We start from the raw sequence: 26,661 nt of genomic DNA on the forward strand, positions 1-26,661 counted from the left end.
TAAAGTAATGGACAATAGATTGGTTTTGGATTATCTCTTGACTGCTGAAGGAGGCATATGTATGATTGCTATTTACATACTCTCCTTCTAGAATTTCTGTAAATCTTTTACAATACCATGCTGATTTGTATTGTTTGTTATATCACTACTTGCATGTACAACGCATATTTGTTACACCACATTGAACTTGTACCAGCTGTGGGGAGAGTCATCACTACTAGCCTGTGCTTTATTGCTATGTGCTTGTGTAATACCTCCCATGCTGATAGGTTTGTGTATACTTGTTTTGTGTAAGACCCTTCAGCCCGGAAACCCGCTAACGATATCTGGCTTGACTCCCCATTTCCCTTTGGTGTTTTTCATCTCTCTTCCTGAGAAGTCAGGGAGGGTGTGATCATCTCTTTTTTAGTGTTTTCACCTCCCTTACTAGGAAGTCAGGGGGTGCATAATCACCTCCTTTTTGTTTTTTTCACCCCCTTTCTTGAAAAGTCAGGGAGGTTATGACCAACTGTGTTCTAAAACAAAAGAAAGTGGGAGATGTAGAGGGCTGAAACTCTGAATCAGACAAGAGAGCACTTAAGGCTACCTATTTGATGTGAGACAATGGCTCTATTAGTATATATTTGGATGATGGCTGTCCTCACCATTGATGCTTGCTGAATGTTTGGTAGTTAGATAATTGTAGGAAAGGATTGGAGGGCAGAGGAAGAGAGTCAGAAGTCACTTCGCTGCAGGACGAGGAGGAAAGAGGCTGGAGACTCTGGACTCCAGAATCCAGGATACATCTTTGGCAAGCCACGTGACAGCTTGCCTGCCTCCTTGACTTCTCCCCCAAAAGACCAAGGACTTTGATTTATCCTGACTCTGGCTGACCCTGAGGCGCTCCAGGGAGCTAGTCCATACTCTACAAAATCCAAACTTGAGCTTAGATGAACTTTGTGATCACAGGCAAGTTGCCTAACTTTTTTCAGCCTCAATTTCTTCTTCCATAAAATGGTAGTAATGATACCTACACTGCCTAGAAAAGTCACTGAAAAAATTTTTTGGGAAAATCTGAGCATAGTATATTAATATGTCTTCTTTCTATTCATTCAGCCATAATCATGGTTGCTCAAGTCCTCATCACCTTTCTTGGACTACTACCATCAGCTTTGAGTTGGTCTTTCTATCACATCTCACTTCTTACTCCAATTCATCCTCCATTCAGCTGCAAAGGTGAATTTTCAAAATTTTAGGTCTTACTGTATCTACCTCCTGCTTGAGAATCAAATACATACACCTTTGATTTCCTCTTAAAGCTCTTCCTAACCTATCCCCTTCATTTTCTTCATTTAATCCAGGTACACTAGGCTAATTTCTGTTCCTAGAATATGTCATTCCATCTCTCATCTCATGACATTACAATAGCTGTCTTCTCTGCTTGGAATACTCTACACTCTTACTGCTGACTCTTAATTTCCCTGTCTTCCCTTAAGACTCAGTTCAAATCTTACCTTCTGCAAAAGACCTTTCCCAGGGCCCACCAGATGCTCGTGTTTTATTCAATGAATATTTTGCATGTCTAGTTTATTTTCATGTTATCTCTCCAACAATAATATATTCTTCTTTTGGTTTTAATTTTGTTTTCCTTTGAGGGGTAAATTTCTTGCATACCAGCACTTAGCACAATGTCTGGAATATTGTTGTTCGCTCGTGTCTGATTTTTCACAATCTCATGGGCCACAATATCCATGGGATTTTCTTAGCAAAGATATTTGAGTGGTTTGCCATTTTCTTCTCTGGTGAATTAAGACAAAAGTTAAGTGCCCAGCTCCTGTTGTTGTTGTTTGTCCTTCATTCTTGAAGAAGACCAGGACATCAGGGAAAGCAATGCTATGACATGTGAGATGACATGTGAGTGAACTGGATTTAAGTGATGGACGGCTGTGCAACATCACCAGTCTCACTTTGTCCTCCAGAGCCATTTGCTCTAGTGATAAAGTACAGATCAAGATGACTAGAGATAGTCCTGGATGCAGTGGGAGACCTATGCCTTTTTAAGCTAAAGTCTTTAACCTGTCTCAGTTTGATTGAGTCAACACCCATTCAGTGATCAGGTTTGAAATAAAGTTTTCTTGACTCCAGATACAATGTTCTATTCACTGAGCCATCTAGCCACCTCCATATAATAAGTGCTTAATAAATGTTTGTTGACTGGCAAACTGTGTTATGACCATATAACTTTTATAAGAGAAGTACGGACAACATAGTAGATATCAGAGTACTGGATTAGAATCCGTGTCTGATCTAAACTAGAATTAAAGTTTCTAACTGGCTTCATCACCTTGGACAAGTTCATCTCTCTAGTTCATCACTGGTAAATAAGGGAGTTGGAGTTGATGATATAAAGTCTCTACCAACCCTAATAATCCATGAATCCATGATCTGTTATTCACAGGACAAAGACTCCATTGTGAGTTGATGTAACCAAAGAAGTGGAATGGATAGGTAAATTACACTGAGTCTTGAAACTTAAGTAGCATCTGAACACTGGGAAATTACTTATTTGGACCCAGAGGATGTTAGAGCTAGATGGAATTTTGGAAGAGTCCTTGTTTCATACTTCTGGCCTATAACATCTCCTGCTTTCTTTTGTTTTAGAACATAGGTGGTCATGCCCTCCCTGACTTCTCAGGGAGATGAGAAGCCCCCAAAAGGAAGTGATCACACCTCCCTGATGTCTCAGGAAGGGAGATGAAAACACTAAAGGAAATAGGGAATTAAACCAGATTAGCAGATTTCTGAAGGGTCTCACTTGAAACAGATATACATAAATTCATCAACATGGGAGGTATTATATAACAAACAATATGAATCAACATGAGGAATTATATGCATCCGTAAGTCCTAGAAAGAGTTTAAAACCAATCTATTGTCCATTACTTCATGTGTCTGGGAATCTAAAATGTAATGTTTTTGGTGGTTTTCTGGAGGTTTTGGAGCAGCCTTCTTTTTAGGAGAGTAATCACCACAAGAATAGCCATATGTTAAAGTCCAAAGTCCAAATTCTTTATTGTCTCCTTCACAATGTAGTTTCCTTACCTAGGGCCTAGCTTTCTTAGAGGCCTTCCAGAGTCTTGGTTTCAGTGGAAAAGTGCAGGAGGCCCACCACCAGGAGTCTGACTGAAGATGGAATGAATCTCTCTCCTTGGCTCCAAGAGCTTGAGCTCCCACCTCCAGTCCTTTGTCTTCTCTGGCTGAGTTTGTCCCAGCTTATACGCTCTCTTATAATTACATTATCATAGGTGTGAATCTTGTAGAACTATATTAAGTGCTAAGTACATGTACTGAACTAGAGAACTATTAAGCACCATGTAAAACTAGATAACCATTTTCTTTATCAATTCCACTGACTTAACACCTTGTAAGAATCCTTGTTTCAGAGTTTTGGCCCATAACAATTTAAAAAGTCCATATATACCCTTCCATTTTATACATGAAGAAAATGATGATCCTAAGAGAAATGTGACTTGACCAACTAGTCATTCACAGGGCCATGATTAGAATACAGTCTTTAAATTCTAACCAGCTCATCTTTATCCATTATCATCTCATACTACTTTTCCTAATTTGTGTCTTTGTTATCATTAGATTATAAGCTCCTTTATTAAACTGCAAACTCCTTAATAGCAGGGACTGTCTTTTGTCTCTTTTTATACCCTCAATACTTAGTGCAGTGCCTAACATAAATATTTTTGATTGGTTGATTGTTTCATTATCCTTCCTGGAAGACTCTGCCTTCCCTTTCTTGGTCTTTCCAAATGCTATCTATTCTTTAAATTCCCATGAAACTTTATGTGCACTGAGAAACAGATACACAATACTTTTTTTGTTCAAGTGAATATGAGAAAGAAAATTGTTTCCTTTTTTGTGAAAAGAAATTTGGAATTGTGCAAAGAAAAATATATGTATAAATCCTTGTATGTAAAGATTACTCCATTAGACATATATTCCAAAGAGACTGATGATTAAAAAAACAAAGGCCACATATATAAGTAAGTACTAATTAGTGTAACTAACAAATCCTAAGAAGTGGACATATTATTCAAATTCACATTGTCCATTTCTATTAAGGTAGACCCAATTATGATATTTTACATAATTATAATTTTAAATATATTTGATTACTTCATGGAATTCATTATTTGCACTAAATAGGACCTTGCTTCTATTAAAATATTATCAAAGTACTTTATGTGACAGCCAAGAACTGGAAACAAAGTTGATGCCCATCAGTTAAGGAATTACTAAACAAATTTTGGCATGTAAATATAAGGAAATATTACTTTATTATAAAAAATGATAAATATTAATAGAGAAGCATGGGAAGACTGATATGATCTATCTCAAGGTGAAATAAACTTAACAAGAAAATCAATACATAACAAATATAATAATATAAATAACAAGAATTAAAAACAAACAATTGAAATTGAATGTTAGAAGACTGTAATGATCAAGTTTAGTTCTAAAAATCAGAAAACATTTTCCCTCTACTTCTTTGTAGAGGAAGTATAACTACATTTCCTTTATTAGGTTGGATACTCTTTGAGAGCAAGATTGTTTTTTTCTCTTTTTGTTTTCTCAGTGATTAGCACAGAGTTTAACACATAACTATATACAATGAATAAATATTCATTGTATCTAATATTAAAATGTTTCAATAGATTAATTAGTATTATTGAATTGTTTTCCCCAAACCTTTTATATCTAGCCATCTGAGTTGGCTCTTTAAGGGGGATATGGAAAAGAACACATTGAGAAGTAAAGTAAAACAAAATACGGGCAAAATGTATTTGTTAGAAGTAAAAAAAAAAAAAAAAAAAAAAAAAAAAAAAAAGATTTGTTCTTTCTACAGAGGCTTTTCAATCCTATATCTATGTTTACATAGTACCAAAACAAATAAATACAAAACATCTTTGATTTTGTAGTTTGGAAAACTCCCAGTATAAGAACTAGCACCACTAGTACAGATGAGAAGCTATTTTTGACTTGGGAGGGGGGGTGAAGCAAAGGAAATTAACTGCTTGGGGTGCCCATCAAGGTTAAAAGATGCCTCAGATCACATAGCTAATAAAAATTAAAAGAAAGTTTAGAATTGAGGTCTTCTTCACCTTGAGCCTATCATGCCAAGGCACCCTGCCTCTATAATGCCAAAATAAAAAATTGAAAAGTTAAGCAACCAGTTTCTGGATCCATACGGTGCCAAGTGCTAAAAACCCGATCTGACTGATTCACCCAATGAATAGAGTGGTTGTTTGAATGTCATGTAGACATAGCTTATATTCACAGCTCCATGAGGAGAAAGAGTGGTTTATTTGGTCTGGTTGAATTTTGAGGTGAGACAGAATGTTATATTGTCTCAGTGACAGAAGTATTTAAGCTCTGCCTAGAGCTCCTTCATGGAATATCATTCAGCTGTTCTTATCCCTGTTTAATGGGAAATTTTGTAATGTTTAGATGATTTGCAGCAGTGTTGATTGCAGAGCTTACATGCTTTTAATGATATAACTATTGTCATTATTTCTATTTCTTCTACATTTTCTGTACTCCAATACATTCAATAAACACTAATATATTTTCCATGCAATTCTCTCCTCCTCCGAAAGGATGTAATGCTACGACTGTGTCAACTGGAAATCAAAGACAATCCAATCCGTTTAACATTTATTAAGAATCTAATATATCAGTCAACAAGCCTTTAGGTACTATTCCCTTTCTATGAGGTTGAGGAAATGAAGAAAAAATATCATCTCCCTTCAAGGAGCTTAGTGTCATAATAGGGGAGACAATACAAAGATGTATAATTTATGTGGCATTTATACAAAATGAATATAAAACAATCTGAGGAAAAGGTTCCTTGGAAGCCAGTTAAAGGAGAGTTTGAGAAGGGTAAGAAAGTAGGTGATGTTTCATGAAGATATTGGGAACTCGATCTGAGTTCTGGAAAAAAAAAAGGAGGGAGGGATTCTAGGAGATGAAGATAAGGAGAGTGAATTTCTGGTATGGGAGATAGACAATACAAAGGCACAGAGATAGACAATAGAACATTGTGTGTGCAAAACAACAAACAGACCCAGATGATTGGAATACAGAGTTTGAGATGAAGAAGAAAGTCTAAGAAGACTAATTAGGAAGAAAGGGGCCAGATTATAAAGAATTTTACATAAAATAGAGGAAGAAGTTTATATTTAATTATAAAGATTATGAGAAGCCACTGGAATTTGTTGATTGAGGAGACATGATCAAAGTGGCACTTTAGGAAAATTAACTTTGGCAGCTGTGTGAAGGATAGAAAATTATCACAATAATCTGAGTGAGAGGTGATAAGGATATGAATAATAATAGTGGCTTTATAAGAGAAGTGGAAGGACATATGAAAGAGATATTAGCAACTGTTGACTATACTGAGGGAAAACAAGGATTAAGGATAATATGTTAAGAATTAGAAATTAGAAGTCTAAAAGTGATCAGTATCATAAGAGATTGGAAATTGTGCCTTAGGAAGATCAGTTGAAGTAACTAAATGATGCTTAACCTAAACAAGAGAAGACTTAGGGAATACATGCTAGCTGCCTTTCAAGTACCTGAAGGGCTTCTATGAAAAAGAGGGATTGGTCTTAATCTGCTTGGTTCTGCTGGGTTCAACCAGGGTTGGACAGGTTGAACCAGGGTTAACAATGGGTAGTTCTTGCAGGAAGAATAGAAAAATCTGCCTTAAAATTGGAGTTATCCAAAACTGGAATGGGCTTTCTTAGGATATAATGTGTTTCCCCTTTCCTGAAGGGTCTCAAATATCTTCTAGATAATCACATGTCGAGGATGTTGCTGAGGGGATTTCTGCTCATATATGGTTTGGACTAGGTAACTTCTCAGACATTTCAAAAGCTGAGATTCTGCAATTCTGTAATTGCACATCTAACTAATTTGATTTCTTTAAACATCTTTTTTTTTCACCTAGTTGTCATCAAATCACAGATATTACTTGGCAAGCTCACATGGCAACAACAAAAGAAACAGTGGGAAGGGTCACAAGGATACCATTTAAATGTGGCATAGGCAAGATAGCACAATACACCCCACAATAAAACACTTCTTTATTTAAACCCTGCTGCTCTTCTCCATTTAGAGTCTGCTTTTTTTGTTTTTGTTTCCTTTCCCTAACACTTGGTTGCCAAGTAACAAAAAAAAAGTCTTCTGCCATCTTTTTTCTCCCTCACAAATGTTCATCTTACAAGAAATTTGTGGAATCATCATTTGAAGAGTAAATTATTTTTGCCTTCATCAAAAATATTGGCTCTGCTAAGCCATGGCAAAGATTGTCACATCAGGCATTTGTCAGACTTAACAGACAACACAAAAGTTGCTGGCTCACTCGCCAATCAAAAATAACTCCCGAGCTGTTACACTTGGGATCTCATGTTTCCACTGATAGATTCTTTGGAAAACAAAAGGGATTCAGTCTGGACCAACCCTCATCAAAATGCAAACCAAGTCATACCTCTTTCACAGGAGCTCCCTTCTCTCCCTATTTAGTGTCCTTTCTACCACTACTCATTACCTACAACATCTTTTTATTTTGGTAGCACCATCCCTAAGCCAAGAAATACCTTCATACTTTTTCCCACCATGCCATGTACATAATCAAATTTCTGATGTCACTTAATTACAACATCATAGCTCAAGAACTTAAAAAAGTTTCAGGACCAACTTGTTCAATTTGCTCATTTGACTGATGAGGAAACTGAAATCCAAAGAGACTGAGTGACTTGCCCCAAATTATGCAGCCAATAAGCATAAAGAGAGGATGTGAACTCCAAGTCCTTTAACTAACAAATATTCTTTCCACTTTATCAAATTGCTTCCCTACTTGAGCCTGTTCCTCATAGGACTTTATACTGAATTTTAAAATGGGAAGTGACCTAAGAGATTATTTATTCTAAAAATCCCTCCATGTGGAGAATTTGAACCCCAAAGAAGAGGAAGGAGGGATTTATTAAGGGCTTATAATGTTCCAGACAATGAGCTATTTATAAATATTATCTCACTTGATCTTCACAGCAACTCTGAAAGGTAGGTGCTTTATTATTATCCTCATTTTAAAGTTGCAAAGATTCAAGCAAAGGGAGGTTAATGTCTTGCCTAGAGTCACACAATTGGGAGATTTCTGAAATTGGATTTGAACTCAGGCCTTCCTAACTACTTAGTGGGAAAAAAGAACCCTTCAAATGATTTTACAAATTTCTTGTAAGATGAACATTTGTGAGGAGAGAGGAAATATCAAAAGATTTTTTGGTTACTTGGCAACCAAGTGTCCTAGCAGTGTATTTAGAAGTTGAGTGTGATTGCCCATAATCAAACAACAGCTATAGGAAGTATCCTGAGGAAGAAGAGAAGGTAGAAGAAGAAAAAAGAAAGAAAAAATGCTAGTTTTCCCCCTGACTATGTATTTTAAGTGCCTTCTCTGGTTCTTCCACAAATGGTGAATTTTCTCCAAGACTTTCTTTCTGTCTCTATCTCTCTGTTTCTTTCTCTGTCTCTGTCTCTCTCTCTGTCTCTGTCTCTCGCATACACACACATATTCATACACACAGACCCCTCATTTGGTCACCTCATCAAAATCCATATGTTCAATGCTCATTTCTATGCAATGGACTTCCAGATGTGAAGATCCAACCCTAGTTTCTCTGCTAGCTACCTGTGTCATACACCTACAACTTCTTGAATATCTCAAGCTGGATGTCCTGTAAGAATTTCAAACTCCAAAACAAAACTTGTTTATATTTCTCCCCAGTCCCTCCCTTGTTTAAAATTATCCTCTCACTGTCCAAGGTGCCATCCTCTCAAACAGGTTCAGAAACTTTTTATCAACTTATACGCCTCACACTCAACCCCTTTTTTCCAATTATTATTAAATTTTGTTTCTACTTCATCAGATCTTTCACATAACTTCTCATATCTTCCCACCATCCTAATCTAGGCTTCCATCAACTCTCTCCTGAATATTTGTGATGTTTTCTGGTTGGTTTCTTTCCCCCACGTCTCTCTCCACTACAATCCATCCTCCATTCAACTGGTAATAGTTCTAAAGTATAGGCTTGACTATGTCACTTCACTTCTAAATGCATTCTTGTGATTCCAGAACCTAGATATATTCTCCTCTATTTGGCATTTAAAACCTTTCATGATCCCTCTCTAACTCTAACCCTAATCCTAACTTTTCTGACTTCTTACACTAAATCTTTCAATGTATCTATGATCCAATAAGACTGGCATATTCAAAAATGTCACTGAAAATGATATTCTATCTCATCCATCCACATGCTTTTCCATTGGCTATCTCCAATGCCTGAAATGCTCTATGTCCTTATTGATCTCTGATTCCTGGTTTCCTTACCATTCTTTATGACCCAAGTATTATCTTCTGCACAAAATCTTTTCCAATACCCTCAGCTGCTAATGTCCTGAGATTACCTTCCATCTACTTTGTACTTATTTTATGCATACCTAGTTATTTGTATTTAATTTCCTCCATTAGAATATGAGCTCTTTAAAATGACTTGCTCATGGTGACAAAAGTAGTATCATAAGCAGGATTTAAACCCAATTTCCACAGACTCCAAGTTTAGTATTCTTCCCACTACACTATACCATGACTAGTACAAAAGAATCACAGAACCATATTTAGAACCAGGAGGAATCTCAAAATTACTTAGTTCAACTCAATCATTTTAGAGATGAAGACATTGTTGTAGGTGGGGATTTTAAATTTTTTTCTCCTGGCAAATAAATGTAAAGCATGAGTGAATAAGTGAGAAGAGAGTATTGTTAAGATAAGAGGCTTTTCCTATTTCTTCCAGATCACCTTTGCTGTCAGTTTTTAACTGGATATCCATCATGTGCCCTTGATGCTGGGTCCATGGTTGAGAAGGGAGCATTCTAAAGATTGTTGCACTTCCTCAGAGCCAAATGAAATACTGTTCTTTTTTTTATTATTATAACTTTTTATTTACAAAACATATGCAGGGGTAATTTTTCAACACTGACCCTTGCAAAATCTTCTGTTCCAAATTTTTCCCTCCTTTCCCCCACCCCCTCCCCTAGATGGCAGGTAAACCAATATGTGTTAAATATGTTAAAATATATATTAAATCCAATATATCTATACATATTTCTTGCTGCACAAGAAAAATCAGATCTAGAAAGAAAAAAAACCCAAGAAGGAAAACAAAAATGCAAACAAACAATAACAGAAAGAGTGGAAATGCTATGTTGTGGTCCACACTCTGTTCCCATGGTTCTCTCTCTGAGTGTAGATGGCTTTCTTCAACAATGAACAAGTGGAAGTGATTTGAATCATCTCATTGTTAAAGAGAGCCACGTCCATCAGAATTGATCATTGTATAATCTTGTTGTTGCCATGTACAACAATCTCCTGGTCCTACTCATTTCACTCAGCATCAGTTCCTGTCAGTCTCTCCAGGCCTTTCTGAAATCCTCCTGCTGGTCATTTCTTACCGAACAATAATATTCCATAATATTCACATACCACAGTTTATTCAGCCATTCTCCATCTGATGGGATCCATTCAATTTCCAGTTACTAGGCACTACGAAAAGGGCTGCCACAAACATTCTTGCACATACAAGTCCCTTTCTCTTCTTTAAGATTTCTTTGGGATATAATCCAAAACTTATTGGTAGTTTGTAACTTTGCTGGATCAAAGGGTATGCACAGTTTGATAGTCCTTTGAACATAGTTTCAAACTACTCTCCAGAATGGCTGGATTGGTTCACAACTCCACCAATAATGTATTAGTTTCCCAGTTTTCCCACATCCTCTCCAACATTTGTCATTATCTTTTCCTGCCATCTTAATATTGCTCTTTCTTAGAACTTTATGCTGTGAATGAAAAACAAGTACTGACCTCATAATGTGCCACACGCTGAGATTCAGAGATCAGCTGAGCACTGCACACCTTGCAGTAACTTTCTGTAAACAAATCCGGGTCCAAGTCAGGGGACTTCATCTGGCTAAAATAAAATTAATAGAAAAAAATTAGAAATGAATCTATTGTTCTGCTATTGCTATAACTTTTGAGTAAGATTTCATAATCCTGGTTTATTTATCAATTAACAAATATTTATTTAGCACCAACTAAAGTGTTAGGTGTAGGCTATAAAACACAAAAATAAAAGTTCCTGACCTCAGAGAATTTACACTGCAAGAAGAGTAACAATTCATACCTGTAGTTCCCAACTTGTGACCTTTATTGACCTTGAAAGGATCATAAAGACTTTTATAATGTGAATATATAAATAATCAAGGATGTAGATTAAAAATGCTTCCTTTATATATGTACTGATATTTTCAAAAGTATGTAGATGCTACCATAACTAATAAAATAAAAATCATTTAGAATGATTTTGTCCTATATGATTTAGCCTATATTTTATCATTATACATTTTCTCAATCGCTCAATATTGATCATATATCAAGTAAGAATTTACAAATTTTCCATGGAAAATTTTTTTTTCATGGAAAAGGTCAGATATTAGAAAAGGTTAAAAACTACTTCCCTATAGCTTTAGGAAAATATGATCATAAGTTTATAGATTGGGAAATGGGAAGAACTTCAAAGGTCATACAATTCATTGTCATGTTATAGCAGAGGAAACTGGGGCTGAGAAAGATTAAGTGGCTGTTGCAGGTAACACAGGTACCAGAGAGGAAGTGAAAAACTTTTGACTATAGTTTCCTTCAATCTCGCTACTATTGTTTGTGGGGAAGGTGAAAAAGGAGATATAGTATCTATCAGGTTCCAGGCACTATTCTGAATGTTTTACAAATATTACATGATCTTCACAACAACTCTATAAGATAGATATTATTATGATCCCCATTTTACAGTTGAGGAAACTGAGGCAAGAATCACACAAGAGGATATCTGAGGCTCGATTTGAATTCAGGTTTTCCTGAACTCCAAGTCAGTGCTTCTTTGACTGTGTCATCTAGCTTCTTTGCTATGGTTCCAAACTAGGTCACAGGGAATCTTTTTTATTCTCATAAAAACACCTAACTGTGTGTTCTGTTCCCAAAAGAAACAAGAAGTCTGGATAACTCTTCTACTCAAATAAATTGAACTGAAATCTACTGCCTCTAAGCAAAGTAAAATTAAGTCCCCGAGTTCAGTTGCTATACTGAGAGGTGGAAGGCTGAATTAGATCTGCCATTCTTCCTTAATATCATGTACCATAGTGTGCTAAGAATGAGCATTGCAGTCATATGTTAACACTGAACTATAGCATCTCTCTCCCTATTCCCCCTCCCTTCTCTCTCTCTCTCTCTCTCTCTCTCTCTCTCTCTCTCTCTCTCTCTCTCTCTCTCTCTTCCCTCCTCTTTTTTTCTCTCCCTCCTTTGTTCTCCTTTCCCTCCCCCCTCTCTTTTGTCTCTCTCTTTCTCCTCCTTACCTCTGTCTCCTTCATTTCTTTTTCCCTCCCTCCCTCCCTGCCTCACCCAGGTTCCAAAAAGCCAATCAACATAACTTCAACTTCTAAAGAAAAATTTTAGTGGACTGCAAGCTCAACATTTCTCAAGAGTATGACATGAAAGTCAAGTTAGCTTAGGTTACACCCAAAACAAAAAAGTATCTATATAAAAAGGAGATTTTTGCCCCACTGTCCTCTGCCTTGGTCAGAGTCTATTTGGAATGTTGTTCAGTTTTTGGTTCCTAGTTTTAGAAAAGAAACTGAAAAGTTAGTATATGTTTAAAGGATGGGATGAGCAGGAACTTGAGGGCGATTCAAAACCATGTCATATTAGGAAACTGGGCATGTTTAATATTCAGAAGAGAAGACTTTGGAAATTTAGGAAACCATAGCACTCCTACAAGAGTTATTAGCACATAATAATATCATGTGCTAACAATATAATATTAGCTTAATAAATAATATAATATAATATTATATATCATATATAACATTAATGAATAATATAATATTGGCTTAATAAATTATTTTCATTCCCTCGTTTAAATAATTAAAAGGTTATAACATGGACTAGACTAAATCTTTATGGCCCCAGAGGACAGGATTAGGAAGAATAAGTAGTAGAAGTGACTAAGAGCATGATCTAAGCTTCATAGAAGGAAACATTTTCTCACAATTCTATCTACCCTAAGGCAGAATACATTGCTTCAGAAAGCACCAAACTCCCTTTCACTAAAGGTCTTAAAGCAGAGACTAGGTGAACAACTGTCAATGATTTTTAGGAAACAATATCTGATTAGGATAGGAGGCAGTATCTCACCTGGTTAACTTCTAGGATTCAAATTCAGTTTCTGAGCCTTATACATAGGTGGCCTAAATTCCCATGGCCTTGATTTGCTCTTTTCCTAAATGAGAGGTTTGGACTCTTTGACCTCCAATTTTAATTCATTTTACTTCTAACACTCCAAGCTTATGATAAATGTATACACACATATGCATATATGAACAGCACATATACATGACATATATACACATGTGTACATATAATATACATGTACATGTATATACATATATATACACACCATAGATCTAAGCACTTAGTCTTTTACTTTTAGGGGAGAAAAGAAATTGGTAAAATGCTTTTGACTAAAGCTGCCAGAGTGTAATACAAGTGAAATGGAAAATACATGAAGGGAAGATATGTTGCTCCTTGCACACCTCCATTTCTCCTCTTGGACATCCTCATCCTGAGCCCCATCTCTTTCTCCTTGAGACTTTATTACAGTTTTGTGTTGTTAATCTGATCTGTCCTACCACTTGATGTAGTTTCTCCCCGACTACCTCCTTCCTATTGAATAACCAGCTGTTTTCCAATTTTCTGAACCCCTAGAAATGGCTGCATGAACCATTGCAGTGGTGTTGTATGGGAGACAGAGGAATTGCAGAATTGTAGAGCAAAAATTACCTATGATCACAGAATTTCAGAAAAGACCTTAGAGTATATGAACAACTTGTCACTCAATTCACAGGTTTATCTCCCATTGTCTTTCACAATTTATCATCAAGCTGCTCCTTAAACTTCTCTGATAATGAGCACAGACTGCCTCAAAGGCAGCATATTCCATACTGGACACTTCTAAGCATTGGCAAATGCTGCCTTCCAGAGAAGTCGATTGAGGCTTAAAATAACTGACCCTTTATTCTGCCCTCAGGTAGGTCACAGAATAAATCTACCCTCCTACCTCCATAATAGTAAATCTCGTCAATCAATAAGTCAATTGGTCAACAAGCATTTATTAAATAATTACTATGTACTAGGTACTATTATATAGCACTAGAGATATAAAAGAGCAAAATTGTCCCTGACTTCGAGCAGCTCTCATCCTCATGGGGGACACAACATGTAAATTAACTAGGACATACAAAATATACACAGAGTACATTAAAGGCAACCTCTGAGTGGAAATCAGTAGGGGAACAATAAAGAGTTCCTCAAAAATGGGAGGATTTGAGCATGACAATAAAGGGAGCCAGATAAGCTAAGAGCATTGCAGGAGCAGTATACAGTCCATACAAAGGCAGGAAGACAGGGGATAGATGTGTGAAGAATCATAAGTAGGTAGCATAGCTGGATTTGATGATGGATTTGGATATATAGGATGAATGAGTTTGAAGACTCAAGAAAGACATGAACATGCTAGTCTGGATGACTGAGGATAAAAATGCACTAAATAATAATAGGGATGTCTAGAAAAGGCTTAAGTTTGTAGGGAAAGATTATGACCTCTCTATGACACGTTGATTTGAAATTCCCAAAGACTTCTCTATTCCTAACACTTCATATATCTTCATAGAAAAATAATTTGAGATTCTCTCACCATCTGGAGCAGCCCACTTTGGACATGTAAAATCTATTTCCTTTGACTGGAAAAGGAAATGGCAAAGTATTCTAATATCTGTGCCAGGAAAATCCCCAAAAAAGTCATGGATAATCAGACATCACTGAAACTATTAAACAACAACCACCACTTTCTTTCAGGGTAATCACAACCACATTTGTCCAATATTTTATCACCTTTTCCATTTTCCTCAAAGTTCATTATTTAACATTCATTCACTATCATCTACCTATTGCTTCTGTGCCCTGGAGGATAATCTCCAACCTATTGAGGTCAAGAGAATTAAACAAACTTAAGAGTTATTCTCTTACTATATCCAGTTTCAATTAATTTTCACCATGTTTATTCTATCCTTTCAATTCTAAAGATAGTGCTTGACAGAAAAGTGAAGAGTAAAAAAGAAATAGAATAGTTATTCTTTTCCTAGGACATCTGTTATTATTATCTTAACTATCCTAAGAAATAGGTCTTTTCTTTCTTTGTTCTTTTGCTTGCTCAGATATAATTAGACAAGTCCCTTTCATTATCCCTAAGACTCTTCAAAAGCCTTACTTTACTAAGAATGTTGGTCTTCTTGACATTTTTCTTATAGGTCTATGTAACTCTTTTATATTCTTCAATTACATGCTCCTGTTTATATGTTCTGCACATGTATATTATGGATTTAAACTCAATACTTTTACACCATATTTGTCTCTTTAGGAATCTCCCATTTTCCTTGTCATCAGCATTGATCAGTCATAAAATTTTTGTTCAATGGAAGTCCTCTGTAAGCTTATAAAATATTAACATTTGTAAAATATATTGGAAATCATCTTGTCTAGACCCTTCATTTTGGAAATGAGGGAAACTGAGACCAGGAAAAATGAAGTCGCTTTCCTTGTACTACTGTGGCTTTCTTTTACTCATTACCCATTTCCTTTGTAAGACCTGGTGCTCTAATCTCTTCCTTCTTTACTTTATTTCTAAATAAGGCAATTGGAGCCAAGAAAGATTATGAAAATTATCTGATCAGTTACTGGAAAAGTCAAAGCAAGAAGCAAATTCCAGTACTTTTATTGCATTTTTTTTTTTTTGCTGAGACAATTGGGACTTGCCCAAGGTCACACAGCTAGTAAGTATTAAGTGTCTGAAACTGGATTTGAACTCGAGTCTCCTGACTTCAAGGTTTTTCACATCTTAACATTTAGAGCAACTAAATGTTGACCTAGAAACCAAACGAAAAAAAGAAAACAAAATTAAGCTAATATATCCAATGATTTTTAAAAATCTCAATTGAGTCAAATAATTTCTATCTGCCTGAATTGGTAAGACTAGCAGTCAAATGGTTTCATATCAGGATATTTTCTTGTTCATGAGCTAAATAATACAAATTCATCATGTCTATTTCCTAAAAAAAAGTTTCAAAAGTTACTGAATATGTCCATAATCATATACATTCCCAAATTATCATACAGGCTTATCTTAATTCAGACTAACATGACAAAAAGAACATAGGAGTTGAATTCTTGGGACCTGGGTCTGAATTCCATCTTGGATACACCCTAGGTATAAAGCCATTAGTAAATTACTACCCTGCTGTGAAGAAAGGTCATGTGTAACTTAAAGCTAATTTGTAGTACTGGATATCTGACTAGAGCCACAGATACAGAATCAGCATTGTTCTTACTGAAACACAGCATGGAATTAACATTAAACTTAAATAAAACAAACCTAAATTTAAAATGTTCCCAAAAAGTGCATTACTTATTCTCTAAGTTTTGTTTACTTGCCAACAAAATGGAAAGCACATTTACACTACCTACCTCACTGGGCCATTTGCAAAGAAAGAACTTTAAAAACCTGGAAGCATTATATCACTATGAGTTACTGTTCATGTTACTAATGTTGTAATTATTAACATTCCTTAATCTCAACTTCCAAAACTCCTCCATAATATCTTAATCTGATGCTTATCCACATCTGTTTGAATACCTTCAATAGTCATTCATTTTGTAGTTAGACAAATCTTTCGTTGTTCAGTCATTTCAGTCAATCCTGACTTTTTGTGACCCATTTGAGGATTTTTTTTTTGACAAAGATACTAGAGTAGTTTGACATTTCCTGCTGCAGCCCATTTTACATATGGGGAAACTGAGGTAAATGGCTTAAGTAATTTGCTCATGATCACATGGTTCATAAGTATCTGAGACCAGAGTTGGATTCAGATCTTCCTGACTTCCTATGCCCTATCTACCACACCACTTCACTGCCCTTAGACATATCTAGATGATAGAAAGTTTTCTTATTTGTATTCAGACATCTGTTTAAATTTGCTTTTGCTTTCTGGAACACTTTCCTCCACTCTTCCCCCCCGAAAAACAAATTAGTCTAATGTTCCTACCATATGATAGTTTTCAAATAACTGAGGAGAGAAAAAAAAACATTTCCCTCTATCCTCCATACAAAGATTCTTTAATTTCTTCCAACTATTCCTTGTACGACATGATTCCCAAGATTCCTCCCCAAGTTGAATGTCCTCTTCTGGGCACACTCCAGCCTGTCAAAAGTCCCTCCTAAGATATGGTGCATAGAATTAAACACAACATTCTAAATGGGGTTTGATCAGTTCTATATATTAAAATTTGGCTTGTTAAATCAGTTTTCATCCTTCTTGGCCTTCAGTGATACCCTGGAATGTAAATGGAGTTAAGGTGCTTGAAAGTTGGCAAAATATAGTAGAACATTTTCAAATATCAAGTGTGAAGAAAACTCGCCAATATTTTTCCTTTTCTTTTCTTTTGCCAAGCTCTCGTAAATGGCTATGTTTAAATATCACTGTGTTCCCTGCTATTTCTAATAAGAAATTCACAAAAATAGATTCATGGATGACCTGGTTAATAGGAATCTCCAAATGTAGTGCACACTCCTTCCTCATTATACAACTGACTGCAGAAATCAAACCCTGTGAAAGGCTAACCAAGGTAGATGTAGGGACAAGCAGGGCCTGTAGGAAGAGTCTGAGCCTTCTTGGAAAAGCAGCTGTGCAGCAGAAATAGCTTTAAAGGCAGAATATAAAATGTGTATACTAAAAAAAAAAATACAAGGAAGAACAGAACATCCTGGCTTTTTCCACTATCTGCTTTATCTAGGATTATTGATCCAGGCAAGTGTACATGCACTAAAAGGTAATGAAGACCCCCCTGGATTCATCAAAAAAGGAAGAATGCATCTGAATAAGTTAAATCCAGTGGGAGGTAATTACTGGACAAGTGTCAGCCTGGTTTGCACAAGAAGCCTTTTCAAGGAAAGAGTAGCCAAACACAAGATACATTTTTCAATGCTGGTCATGCAGAGAACCTGGTACGAGGGGGTGGGGGAGTCCAGTTTAAACTGCAAAAATTGGCAAAACCTCCTGAGAAAGGTTGCCACCCATTTCTCTACTACCATACACACAATCTTTATAGTTAAACACAGCTACAAAAGCCAATTAGTTCACAAGTCTGAGAGAGCCAAAAAGGAGAAGTGGGGGTTAAAAAGGAAGGAGGTAAAACTCAGATCTTCTCTCCTGGTTTTTGGATAAGAGTCTTCACCTCTGACTCATGACTAGTGGGGGGGAGGGGAGAGACAGAGAATTCACTGCATTTATCACCTCATCTTTAAGTCCAACAATCCTTCTATCAACAACTAACAGCTTGTGGAAAGTAAAAGGAAAGGAAGGTAAAGAATTTATTGCATTTATCAGTCAAAATCCAAGCCATCATCACAATCAGGATTCATATGTGGCGCTTTTCCATTCTGTGAATATCCTATGAGATATTTAATTAATCGGATATGGGATAGTAAATGATTATCCCATTCTGGCAGTAATGGAACCTGATGATGAACATGAGAACAGATTTTAGTTTGACAGAATAAAAAATCTACCCATAGAACTGTCTTAAGTTGTGATGGAAGACCTCAGGAATGAGGAAGGTTATCTGCAGATGGAGGCTGAATGGTCCACAGTCCATTGAGGGGATTTCTGTGCAGATTGGGATGACCTTTGAGAGATCTTACAGCTCTGAGGTTCCACGTGCTCATATACTGATGACTTCTGCATTAGAACAAATACACACATGTCGGTGACTATGATATTCTTTGACAATGGTTTGGGACAAAAAAAAAAGGTCCGTCTTTTCTTTGGATTTCCACTAAAATATGTCCCACTGCCACAACCATCCATTCATACACCTAGCTTTTCTTTCTATCAGACCAAATATTAGCACAATACAGTGGAAAGATCTTTTGCACTGGAATCATAGAGGAAGTGGGTTTGATACATCACTCATTTGGTTGCTTAACCAACATAGGTGATATGAAACTTGGAATAATAAGAGGCAGATTCTGGCTGTAGGGTCTTATGAAGGCAGATTTTTGGAAAACAAGATTCTTGGTTTTTAAACTCATAACTATTTCTGTAATTTATAACTCTGTAAGTAACTGTCATCAAGTAGTTATGTTGTGGTGCATGAAGTGAAACCAATGAACAGAAAAAGGGGGCTACTACATGGCATAATGGACAAAACACCTGGCTTAAAATCAGAAAGACTCATCTTTGTGAGTTCAAATCTGGCCTCAGACATTTACCAGCAGTGTGACTGGGCAAGTCACTTAACTTGGTTTGTCTTAATTCACTGAAGAAAAAAATGGCAAAACACTTCAATGTCTTTGCCAAGAAAAACCCCAAACAGGGTCACAAAGAGACAGATGTGATGAAAGAATAATAACTTCCCCTCTGTAGAAATCAGACTATTTAAGAATAATGAACCCAGGCAAATCATGATAGCTGATGAAGGATAGAGATTGAAGCTCGTTGCTAAGCCCTAGGACCTCAGCTGAGCAGTGTCTAACCACTGTAGCCACTGATCTGTGATCCTAAGTACTAATACATGACAGGCTTTCACATATTTGAATGTATTTATTTAACCTTGCTTTACTCCAAGTCTCTCCTTTTCTAAACTAAGGATATTCAATTCTTTTTCTGGATTCTAATATGGTATAGTTCTCAGGCCCTCACCATCCTGGGTCAACCTTCCTTGGACAGACTCCAGTTTGCCATTGTCCTTTCTAAAAGTAGCTCCCAGAATTGACCACAATTCTCCAGATGTATGTCTGCCCTGGTCAGGCCACAGAGGGACCATCACTTCCTTTACTTTTTGCATTATTATTCTCCTGATGCAGCCAAAAATGCATTAGCTTTTTTTTTTGGCTGCCCTGTCATTCTGATGATTCATTTTAAGCTCACGGTCTGCTCAAACTCCTAGGTTTGTTCTCCAGCTTTTACACAATACTTACCTATGGGAGCACCAGCTCTGGGACCATTAGCACACCCAGGGTAATCAGCAAGGTAACCACAATGAAAGATAGTTTTGTGCCTTCGTTCATTTAACAAATATTTAATAAATATGCCTACCTACTACATGAGAGAAATGGTTAATAAATTAGCTCTGTGGAAGCAGGAATTGTTTGAGGAATCTCTGCTGCTCTGTTGCCTGGTATTAGACATTCTACCAAAAGCCCTAGAAGTTATAGTCTCCTTTGCTAATAATTGAGGGATAAGAAACATCCCAGCAGGGGCTCAGGGAACCACAGCCCTCTGCCCCCTCTGCAGCAGGAAAGGCTGGATCTGTAAGAAAGCTGAGCAGGCACAGAAGATGCTCATTACTAGTCTAAGGGCAGCTACTGCTGATTGCTTTATCTGAGGTGAGTGCTAAGGGTCAGTCAGTGCTGGTGAGTGTCAATATTGAGGCACAACAGTGGAAGGATGTATTCTGGCATTTACAGAAAAAGATTGGGAGCTGTGACTGGGATTGTTTATGCCCCAAATGTGTTGCTCTGTTCTCCAAGTAATCTTTCCTGGGATTTCAATGAATTAAGATTTAGAACTGGAAGGAAGGGAATTTAAGTATCATCTGCTTCAGAGGTCCTTAACATGAGGCTCAATGAATGCCCAAGGAATCCATGGGTAAATTTTAGAAGATCCATGAACTTGGAGGGGGAGGGGATCACATCTTTCTTTTTACTAACTTCTATATGAAATTTATTGTTTCTTTCAATTATAGATATAACCAACACTATTCAAAGAAGAGGTCCATAGGTTTCTGCCAAAAGGGGATCCATAATAAAAATAAGTTTTGACACTCCAATATAATTCAACCACTTTATTTTACAGGTGAGGAAGCTAAGGTACAAAAAAGGAAAATGTCTTGTTCAAAATTATGTCATTTATAGAATTCATAAATCCAGAGCTCTGAAGCCAGCTTCCTCATTTTACAGATGAAGAAACTAAGGCCCAGAAATATTTAATTGATTTTTCCAAGACTGCACAGGCAGCAAATGTCACAGGAAAGAACTGAATCCAGGTCCCCTAACTCTAATGCCAGTGTTTTTGCCACTGGTTCTTTTCAAATAGAGATGTTCTGATTCTAGTTTCCAATATACTATATGTGAGTTCCATAATAGCCAGAAAGTTGATACCACAGGGAGCTAAAATCATCTGCATGTCTTGAGGAAATACCTATCTAATATGTAAGTTAAGGAAAAGGCTTAGGTGGGAGGTCTGGGTTGATTTCAATCACTCTAGAAACAGTAGCCTGGGATGCCAAAGCATCCTAGCACATGTACATGAGAAAGTTTTATCTGCTTCCTTCTCATGGTGTAAGGAGATTTCACATTTATGGCCTGGTTGACATAACATAGTTATGGCACAAAGTAGTGGTATAAACAAAGTATAACAGGATTTTTAATAGGAGAACAAGATCACACCGGCCAGGAATAACCAGGGAAAGCTTCTTCACAGGGTAAGCATGTCATCAGACTTGAAATATTGGTAAGATCTTGACAGGTGGAGATACTCCTCCCCCAATCCAAACCCTGATCTTTACTCTTATCTCAGGAAAAAAAAAAAAGTTTAACTGACCTTATAGTCTAGGTCAGGGAAAAAGTGAAGATTTGAGGGAATTTGAGATTTCACCTAGGGTATTATAAAATACAGTATTGATAGCAAATGGGAAGGAGGGCGGGTCACATCCATCAAAGTCCAGATTTTCCTAGAAGAATTATCAGAAGGGCATGAAAATTTGTGAAATCTTTCCTTTAATCATGAAAACTTCCTGAGTTAGAAGCTATAACTATAAGATAAAGAAAGACCCCTTCCTGGTTCTGGGAACAGTTCATCCTAGATGAATTTATGAATTTATTGTGAATTGTCCTAAAGGGAGAGATTTTTCCCTTATAATTTCTTCCAGTGTTAAAATGGCCTCTTAAGCACCTCTGTTTGTATAACACTAATCCCTATACATACTTTCAGGAAGAGGAACAGATGGAAACATGTTTAGAGATGAGGGGCAATATCCCACTTGAGGCTGTTATGGAAGCACCAAAAGCCATGATTTGTAGTGGCACATCAGGTGTCCTTCTTACTGCTGACAGCAGCATGTACAGAAGTGACTTTGCCACCAATATTCTGTTGGTTATTTGTTTCTCCTCGACAGGAGCTGTGTGACTGGGGATCTCAGATAGCATCATATTTCCCAAACCTTTACCAGCAGCAACACCAATGATCTTGTCCTAAGCACAATGACCCAGAAATACTAAGCAGGCTTTTGTGGCTACCTGCTTTTTTTTTGTTTCTTTTTCTGTCTGTTGGCTCTCTGTCTCTGTCTGTGTGTCTCTGTGTGTTTCTTTGTCTGTCTCTGTCTCTGTCTCTCTCATTTCGATTAACCATTCATTTTCTCTTCTTCCCACCTCCCCTGAAAAAATAAAAACAAGGAAAAAGAAAATCCTCAAGATATGTATAGGGAAGCAAAACAATTTCCATCTCTACATATATATGTTTTTTTTCTGCATCTTGAGTCCATGATTGCTCTGGCAGGAGGTGGGTAGTAATATTTGATATTAATCCTCTAAAATCATGGTTGATCATTTAAAATGATCAAAGTTCCCAAATCTTTCAAAGTTGTTTTCTTTATAATGTTGTAGTTATTACTGAGTTTATTCTCCTGGTTTTGCTCACTTTATCTTATCTTATGATTATTTTTTGTGAATTCGAGCTTCTTTTCAGCAGACACAAGGAATCCAGATCAATGTTCTTTCATTCTGGCCTTTGACTGATTTGTTCTTCACCATCAAGCTCCCTACTGATAGGACCTGAAAAATACATATTTGTCCAAGATAGAAACCTCAGTTACCACCATCTGCAGTTTCACCATAAGATAGCATGGAAGGAGGAACAAGTCAGTCAATAAACATTTATTAAGCATCTACTATGTGCCAGGCACTAAGCTAAGCACTAGAGATAAAAATATAAAAAAGATAGTCCCTGCTCTCTTCAATCTTTTTTTCCCATATAGATGAGTAAGGTAGAAGTTACTATCATGGTGAATCTGGATAGTAAAGAGGGAAGAGAGGGGAGTAGAATGAGCTAGAGTTTTAAAGACAAGCAAAAGTCCTTTATGAAGTCATACAAGAAGTGAGCTGAAGGAGATAGATATCTCCTCAGTTATGTATAAATGGACAGCAAATTATACTCAGAATTAAACTGCATGAAAAGAATGGACTGCATTTTTCTGCTTTTTTATCTATATTTCAGTGTATACTTTATTTACTTTGTTGAATATTTCCCAATTATGTTGTTGTCATCGTTTTATGCATATACATTGGTTTTTTTTTACCTAGTTCCTTATGAATTGTGTTGGGAGAGAAAAATCAGAACTAAAGGGAAAAACTTTGAGAGAAAAAATAAAACTTTGAGAAGGAAAAAAAGTGAGCATAGCATGAGCTGATTTACATTCAGTCTCCATAATTCTGTCTCTGGATGTGGATGTCATTTTCCATCCAAAGTTTATAGGGATTGCCTTGGATCACTGAACTGCTGAGAAGAACCAAGTCTGTCATAGTTGATCATCATATAATCTTGCTGTTATTGTGTACAATGTATTCCTGGTTTTGCATCTTGTTTCATTCAGCATCAGTTCATGTAAATCTTTCCAGGCCTTTCTAAAATCAGCTTGTTCATCATTTTTTTATAGAACAATAATATTCCATTACTTTCAAATACCATAACTTATTCAGACATTCCCCAATTGATGAGTATTTACTCATTTTCTTATTCTTTGCCACCCCAAAAAGAGCTACTACAAACATTTTTGCACATGTGGATCCTTTTCCCTCTTTTATGATTTCTTTGGGATACAGATACAATAGACACACTGCTGGGTCATAGGATATGCACAATTTTATAGCCCTTTCACATAGTTCCAAATTGCTTGGACTGAATTTCTGTTGGGAAATTGGAAACATTCTATTACTGCCCCAAAGCTTCTCATGAAAGCAAAGCAACTGATAGCAATCCCCCAAAATATGAGCTATTATTATTAGCATTTATCAAGTACTTGAAGGTTTACAAAGCACTTTATAAATATTATCTCATTTGCTGCTCACAGCAGCATAGATTCTGTTATTTCCTACACTCTGCAGATGGGGAAACTGATACAGGAAGAAGGTAAGTGACCTGCCACAGATAATGTGTATCTTAGGCTGTATTTGAACTCAAGTCTTTCTGAATCTAGACCCAAAAATGCTATCTACTTTTCTAGTTAGCTGCTTTTTTCTCTTGTAGTATAGAGATGGAAATGCTTGTTTTATTTTTATACTTGTTAAGTCTGTAATAAAAACATTTTTTTAAAGGAGGCATAGATGGCTCATGATTTTCATATAATTGAGAAGTATAGGGGGAAAGAAAGCTAGGTTTAGAGTCAGAGTACTGGGCTCAGATAATGGCTTTATCTCTTATTACTTGTATGACAATGGGTAAATCATGTTACCTTTACAGATTTTTGATCGCATGTATAAAAATGTAGAGTTGGATAAGTTGACGTTCAAGGTCCTTTCCAGCTCTGGATCTGCGGTGCGGTGCTCCTCCGTGTGATCTGTGGGAGGAAGGTGGAACAAAACCTCCTCATGGCCCTCCATTTCCTACCATGCATCTCAGAAGGGAGAAGCCTTCTTTCCAAGTGCAGCATCTTCTTGAAAGCATTCAATGAGCAGAGGATAGTATCTCCCTGTGTGTTCTTTGTTGTGACCTGCCCCAGCAGGTCGCTGATGATCTGACAGCTCAGAGTAGGTTCAAGCTTTCTTTTCCAGCTAAAGGTTTGTGCTAAAAACAATAATAATAATCTAACATCCCCACATCACTCCCTCTTCATGCTCAGCTCAGCAGTACCAGGAGCTGCAGGGCTGACTCACACCACTTGAATAATTGTCTTTTAATGGCACTACTTTCCTCATTTGTAAAACAAGCCTCTGTGATTTCTGACTCAGAAGCATCTGCCATTGTGGGGCACACAGCCCCTCACTCCAATCCCTAGAAACCCTCTCACTTATCCTCAGCTACATCCTGACCCTTCAGTCCATTCCTTGGTGGTTAACTTTTCCTTCTTCCTTCAACATTGCTCAGATGTTGCTTCTAAGGTGGACAAAGGCTTCCACAAGTGACTGCCTAACTTATTTGCTTCTGCTCCTTGAAGAAGGGTGTGTGTGTTTGTGTGTGCATGTGTTTGTGTGTGTATATTCTCAAGTAGCACTTCTCATTCAGTCACAGGACCCAGTGGGCACCAGAAAGTGGGCACTCACCATCCTGATAGCCCCTTTCTGACTCTTGACAGATTTGTCATGCCCTCCACTCTCGCTTAGAAATACCACAGACCTCTATTAAATGCGCCCTTTATATATTACAGGCCTTTGATACTGGCAGCTTGCCTGCCTGATTGTATTTATAGGAATCTTACAAGAGAGGACAAATACCTTCTATGGCTTTTCTCACTCTCACACAGGTTACAGAACCAGCATTTACCATCATCTAAGTTCCCCAGAAAAGATGCTTTGAATGGTGGACCCACAACTGCAAACTATTGATACTCTACATTTACTTCTCTGTATGTATAGTGCACTTTCCCCATTATGCTCCATAAGAAAATATAAGTGATCGAAGACAGTAACCCTTTTGTTTTGTCTTAGCACTGTACCTTCCATATATGTTTTATTATTTTTTAAGTGACTTGGGCTTAAAGGTTGCACTCGGCCAAGAAAAGTAACTGGGAGTCTCTGATATGCAAGCAGAGTCTTTTTTTTTCCCCATAAAATCAAAATGTTCTGAATTTCAGTCTCATCTTTTGGAAACAACTCAGTAGGATGTGAGCTCTTTGAGGGCATGGGATGTTCCCTTTTTTGTTTTCTGTATCCATAGCACCCAGCCCTGAGCTTGGCTCAGCGAAGGAACTTAATAAGTGTTGAATTAGACAATAGAAGGCTTGAACCATTTGTTGCTGAGGCAAGAGAGGCCAAAGAGTGTCTTAGAAAGGATGGAATCTATTCTGTCGGGATTCTGAAAGGGCCTATCCTCCAGGCTATTTTAAAAGGCCACAATGTCTCTGGGCAGTAATGAGCAGCAGGGAAAGCTTGTTCACTAGTCTGATGAGTAGCGGATGTTGAGTGATGGAGGACTCCTGTCAGGGAAAGTGCTGTTTGCTTTTGTATGACACTAATGAATAAACTCCAGCACCTTAGCAGATCACAATGGGCCAGGAGGTCACTCGCTTTCATTCTGCTTTGCTCTCAGAGCTAGAATGTAGACAGGGACTAGGATTGGGGAGGAGGGTGGCAGGGAGTCACATGGAGAGCTTGAGTTTCTAATTATTTTGTTGCCTCATAACAA

General features: G+C 37.0%; 1 protein-coding gene across 3 annotated transcripts in view; it reads right to left on the minus strand.

Moving 5' to 3' along the window:
* The window catches only part of ZMAT4 (zinc finger matrin-type 4), a 542,554-nt gene that overhangs the window by 413,258 nt on the left and 102,635 nt on the right, over positions 1-26,661 (minus strand). For all 3 annotated transcript variants that reach the window (XM_031950744.1, XM_031950743.1, XM_031950742.1), the window contains exon 3: positions 10,967-11,072. In XM_031950744.1, coding sequence (XP_031806604.1) covers positions 10,967-11,072 — 106 coding nt within the window. The remainder of the gene's footprint in view (positions 1-10,966; positions 11,073-26,661) is intronic.

Source organism: Sarcophilus harrisii, chromosome 2, assembly GCF_902635505.1.
Source record: "Sarcophilus harrisii chromosome 2, mSarHar1.11, whole genome shotgun sequence".
NCBI lineage: Eukaryota > Metazoa > Chordata > Mammalia > Dasyuromorphia > Dasyuridae > Sarcophilus > Sarcophilus harrisii.